General features: G+C 43.5%; 1 protein-coding gene across 5 annotated transcripts in view; it reads right to left on the bottom strand.

Annotated features, from left to right (window-relative positions):
• Positions 1-863: 863 nt before the first annotated feature.
• The window catches only part of runx1t1 (RUNX1 partner transcriptional co-repressor 1), a 39,526-nt gene continuing 34,389 nt past the window's right edge, over positions 864-6,000 (bottom strand). For 4 of the 5 annotated variants that reach the window (XM_023820174.2, XM_023820176.2, XM_023820175.2 and 1 more), the window contains exons 10-11: positions 4,919-5,109; positions 864-4,319 (exon numbers count right to left, since the gene is read on the bottom strand). In XM_023820174.2, the coding sequence (XP_023675942.1) occupies positions 4,041-4,319; positions 4,919-5,109 (470 nt within the window). In that variant the 3' untranslated portion in view covers positions 864-4,040. Of the gene's footprint in view, positions 4,320-4,833; positions 5,110-6,000 lie in introns of all 5 variants that reach the window. The other variant, XM_023820179.2, reaches the window with a different exon arrangement.

Genomic DNA, 6,000 nt, shown 5'->3' with positions numbered 1-6,000 from the left:
TGTGCGTGTGTGAGTGTACGTGTGTGTAGGTGTGCAAATTGTGTGTAGGTGTGCGTGTGTGAGTGTGCCCTGTGATGGGTTGGCGCCCCATCCTGGCTTGTGCCCGTAGTTTCCGGAATAGGCTCTGGACCCCCCGCAACCCTGAATAGGATAAGTGGTTTGAGAAAATGGATGGATGGATGAAAAAATTAAGATAAATAAAATGATAAATGCTGACAGATACATTCTCTCAAAAAGAAGGATGGGTTAACTAACACCCTTATTTGCACTATTGCTGGTTCTATTGTTCCCCCACACACCTGTTCCTGTCCCTGTCCCTGTCCCTGTCCCTGTCCCCTACCCTGCAACCGTAGCACAAAAATTTCACCGAGTTCCTCAGAACTCATGCAACAATAAAAATTGAAACTTGTAACCTGCAGTCCATTTGTTCAGGTAATGAGATCAGGGAAAAGGCTTCCATTATGTCAGTAATAAAGAATGTGATTAAGCTGAGGTTTCCAGGAGAAATTTTTACTTGAACCATACTATGAAGGTGGAAACTGAATCAGAATATGTAAAATAAAAGGCTTTTTGTTACTGGGGGCTCTGTTAACTGCATTATGCTGACACACTCACTCTTGCTGCAAACAGAGGGAGGTGGACTTTCAGCAAACGTACCCCTAAGAACTGCATCCACAGAGAAAGAGCCGCCTTTTTCTGCAATGCGAACGAGAGCAACACAAAACAAAGCCCGCGGAGCTTTAATATGCAGACTCTGTTTCACCCGCATTGACGGAAAGTGCTGGAAATGGCAATATGGGAGAGAAGGCGGGACCGTGGGCGACAGAACAGGGAGCCGCGGAGAATCCAGATGTTATGAACGTATTTATTACACAGTACGGAATACAACAATATCAGAGTCATACTCATCATGAGATTCACAGGTTGACAGACCATACATTACAGTCAAAATAAAAATGAAAAAAAAAAACAAGGAATAAACAAGAAACCACAGTTCCAACATAGTCGACTTAAAATCGGAGGAGGATCCAGAGGTGGCTTCACGCTTGACCCGCTGCTCACGTCACTTCAGTATTGCACAACTTCCATTAACAACTGACGGGACCCCCCCCCCCCCCCCCCCACCCCAAACAAAACCACCTCAGTTCTCAGTTTAACCCCTTAAACCTTATTCCACTCTTATTGTTTTACATGCAGGAAAAGGCGTGTTGCCCCCCCCCCTCCATGTACTGTCATTACTGGCATGTGTCACACTGACTGACTCGTACTTTTAAAAAGCATCTTGCCACAAGTCCCCAAGACATGAATCTTGAGAACGCAGACAGATGACCTAGAAGGTCACAGAGACAAGGAGAGAGAGGTGAGGGAGCACGCGCCTCGTCCGCGGTCACCGTCTGGATTATAACATGGAGTCAACACTCGTTTTAAGTCACTGCCGTTTCTTGACTTATTCCTATCACGATTCAATGTGATCTGTTTAAGTAATAAGCGTAAAAGGAACATAACAAACATGTCTTCTCATTTCGTCTATGCTTTATGAGGTCTGCATTGTTACCAAGTAGTGATATGGTTTTCCAGCTTCTGCAGCTTCAGCCATTTGGTTTCTCCGGTTCTCTCGTGACCATTTGGTTTGTCTAGACCAGCTTCTGCTCAGCGACTGGTGCTAAAGGTTGCTGTCAGAGGTAGAGTGAGACTTTTAGCCACTGAGGAGATTGCAGTAAAACAGAAGTAGAAGAGGAGGAGATAGAGCATCAGAAAAGTTTGTCGTTATTCACTGTTTTTTTTTCTTTCTTCTTTTGTTTTACCCAAGGTGCCCTGAAATGCAGCAACATGACACACTAATCTTTTTTTTTTATTATTATTTCTCAAATACAATACACTAGTGTTAAAACAGCTTTGCCGTTTCACATATAATCACAGCTTCTGAGGAAACGTTACTGAGTGTCACACACTCTTTTTGGATTATTTAACCCTTTAGAGTCTTGAACATACGCCCATAATCAGACATAATCATCCACTCGCGAGAGGTCAGTCTTCTCACATACGTCGTTTAGCACCACGATCTTCTGCTGTTGAGGAGCGAGAATTAAGTGCTCAAAAATGCGCCCATTCCTTAGATCTGTTATTCTCTTTTTAAGTCTATGGTCTAAAGAGAGCCGAGGATGTTTGTTTTTCAGCATCGTTTCGGTAATAATAATTTAATTCCTCGTAAACGATGGTCCTGCAGGTACTACCCAAAGCTATGAACTGTATTATAAAGCATTAACACCTGAAAGGTAAAGCGGAAGTGATTTCTCATTGAACGGAATCTTTTATATGAATTAACTGGATGTGTCTTCTTTAAACTATATTTATGCTACCTTTAGTCTTATTGCTTTTTAGAAATGAAAGTAAAAGATCCAGGTGGCGCTGTTTCCTTAAAGCCCGACAGGCTGTTTTACTTCGTTCTGGACAGCAAATGGTTGAAGGTTTTCATGATAACGTTGCCACAGCTACTTCGACCTGATGATAGCTTGGATAAAACAAAGTATAGAGTCGTGCGTCTGAACCGATCTCTTCTGAATAAATGTGATTTTGGTCCTTCATATCCGTCTTTGGCCGACATCTGCGACGAGCTCCTTTGTAACACTGTGATACCTGCCACTCTGCTGTTAAAGCTCTCTATCTAAACCTCTGCATTTGGAACCTTAGTTTCTTAGCTTTTTTTTTTTTAAGTTTATGCATTTATTTAAAAAAAAAAACAACATTTAAGAAACGTTTAGCAATGTCCATGCACTGTCCTTCGTTAAAAAAAAAAAAAAAGAAAAAAAAATTAAAATCATAATGTATCACCTTCAGAAAACATCCATTACCAAAAATGGGGTTGTTCTTCCCTTTTTTAACAGAACAAAAATCACAGGTACAGTAACACCTACAGGTAAAACCAGCGAGAAATGGCTCTATACTGAAAGAAGCATGCTCAGATAGCTTAGAGACAGTGCAAATACATTTATGTACCAAACACGTATGATCGCATTCCATGTAACATGCCGGTCCTCGGGGACACGCGGAGTGCCGGGCCGTAGCAGCTCGCAAAGACAGATCCTGCCTTTTCTTCAGTACAACAAAGACGTTTTTCTTCCTTCTTTTTGAACTACGGGAGAACTATCACTTATACAAACAGATATAAAAGCAGCCCGCAGAGATTAAGACTAGGAATAAGGAAGCTAAAGTGTGGGGAGGAATTAAGCTACTAGCATCTTCACGACTGTCCAGCACACATACACTACAGCACTAGTGGGAACCGCATGGGAGAACGGTGTTCTTTTATTCAACACACCGAGAACAGAAAAAAACGAAGGGCGCCCCTGGCTGGGGGAGGCTGAACTGCGTCCATCTTCAGCACTTTACCTTCACCAGGTGCAAAGCTTCGGCAAGGTGTCAGGCTCTCACCTGCATGGGGTCGGAAAGGGGCGTGTGGCTGGCAGATGTTCCACTGCATCACTTCACAGATGGACGCGGAGGACGAAGTAGGATGCAGAACGCGATGCGTTCGCTAGTGCTGTCGCTCTCGTCTTTTCTCTCTCAGACTGTTAATCTTCTCACCCCGTCCGGCAGTCCTGCGCTTCTTCCTCTGCACTTCTTTCCACACCCGAATCAGACGTGTCTTTTTAATCACATGAAATACTAGCAGTCTTGCTTTCAACAGCAATTAATAATCCCTTGATTTGCTGTTCAGTAAAGCGTATATTTTTGAGGTCAACTAGTTTCACATCTCAGCTACTGGAACGGGGCGGGGGGAGGTCATTTGCAATTCTCTGGTATCTTCTTTTGTATTTACAAGCGTTAAAACAACAACAATAATAACAGCAACGACAGCAACGACGACAACAATGACATCGAGTGTAACAATAATGGCAATAATAAAAACAAAGAATATCTTTGTATTCTTAATCAGAACAAGTCAATATGACATGTTCCAGGTCTCCTGCTCGTACTGCACCAGTCTCTGCTTGTAGTGCTACTTTCGCCTTTGATCAAACAGTTCTGTCGGCTATCTTTCAGCGCGCGGTGGCTTCTGTGGCGGAGGGCGTCCCCGGCGTGGCGGATCGTGGCGTGGCGGATCGTGGCGTGGCGGTCGTCGGGGTCTCCCCCGGGCTGCCCGCGCTGCTGCTGGGCGTGGCCGAGGCTGCATCCCCCTGCGACTGGGCCTGTAAAGTCTGCCCGCATACGTGGTGGTGTTTCTCCCAGTCCTTGTGCTGGCAGAAAGAGCCGCAGTAGCGCGCCGTGTTGCAGCCGCTGCACGTCTCGCTGGCCTTGCGCCCGCAGTTCCAGCAGCTCTACACAGGGGGCAGCAGAGATGGATTTAGGTTTGCCCCTCTAGAGTATTGTATACTGGAAAAGATGGACTAGAAATTCTACCTGTGCATTTATTTTATTCTTAAATACCGTAGAGGGCCAGTAATAATAAAAAATATATTAAAAATATGTGAGTTATAAGAATGAAACAGCCAGTGTCCTTAAGTAAAAGCGAAGCCTTTTCATGTCTCAGCATGACTGGAGTGGTAGGCTGACCTGAATGAGTCCTCGTTTCACCCAGTGAAGGTATTTTCAGCCTAAGAAAATTGACTGGCTCACTACTCTCAAAGCTCAACACTGCTTTGGGTCTAACAGCTACCTTTGCTAAAGGATAAAAACCCAACGTCCTTTTCTTACTTGTCATTCTTATGCACATATGCAATTTACCTCCAGCACATTTCATGTTTTCGTTACGTTAAGATGTGACGTAATGCCCAGTGCGTAAAACACTACATCATCATGTCATTAACATTAGAAGGGAACCTAACAGCTTACTCATTGGTTGGGATTTGGGCCAATCCCATCTTTAAGGATCGTCAGATGGTTAGAGAAGAGGCCCAGAAGCGGCCAGCACTCCCACCTCGCTGGAGTCCTCCTGCTGGTTGATGGCTGAAAGTGCATCTTCGGCTGCCTGCCGCTTGGCCTCCGCCACCGTGCGCTCCATCTTGGCCCGCTCCGTGCCGATCATCTCATGGGCCTTGCGCTCCGCCTCCGATACGGCCTTCTGCAGCTCCGTCATGGCCTGCCGCTTCACCTCGTTCACAGCTTCCTCTGGGGGAGGAGGACACACCTTACCCAGAATCCGTCACGCTTTGACCATTCAGGATGAGTAACACGGAGCCCCTCACGCAGCAGCACAAGGGACACTAGAGTTAGCGATGGTGGCAAACCGGCTCTGTATCACTCCACTTATCCAGCTCATTTAACACAAAACAAAAGAACAAATTAAGGATAATTAATATAGAACCAAATAAGCAGCAATTATTGACTTGGCAAATACAGTGTCAAATTAACACCCTTTTAAGCTAATTGTGGCATGTTTCTTTGAAGTGATACAAAGAAAAATGGTTTCATTAACTGTAAAGTATCTTCAGCACATCTCATGTTTATAAATATTTATTTTCATTAAAAATTAATTGGATCATTGTTTACCTTTTGTTTTTCATCAGAAGTTTCTTTAATCGTGAAAGCCAAACTTAATTTATATGAAGTTATTTTGCGCAAGCCAAATCTACGAATATACAGCATCAATTCATGTCTGTGAATGAAAAGCTTTAAAGAGTAGACTGAATACATTTCACTTTGAATTTTACATCAAGGTGAATTAGAATTCCCTTGGAATGGCAACAGGACAATAGTTCTGTGCTCTGATCAAGGCTGAAGCTCTGCTAATTGTATATGTAAATAAGGCAATTTATATTCAAATTATGCATTACTATTATGGTCCCAGAGGTGCATGCATTTCAGTAAATGAGAACTGGTAACACATTGTGCTTGAATATTTATTGCCAACTGTAAATATTGCACAATTGCTAAGCAACAGCAAATGGTGAGAAAACGCAGTGCAAATGGAGAATAGAGGCACCTTCTATTGTTTGTAATGAAATTAAGCTTGTGACTCTAAATATAACTACCAATGCTCACACACTATACTTTAATACT

Source organism: Paramormyrops kingsleyae, chromosome 23 (genome assembly GCF_048594095.1).
Source record: "Paramormyrops kingsleyae isolate MSU_618 chromosome 23, PKINGS_0.4, whole genome shotgun sequence".
Classification (NCBI taxonomy): Eukaryota; Metazoa; Chordata; class Actinopteri; order Osteoglossiformes; family Mormyridae; genus Paramormyrops; species Paramormyrops kingsleyae.
The sequence above is the reverse complement of the archived record's forward strand: the minus strand, read 5'-3'. Positions and strand labels throughout refer to the sequence as shown.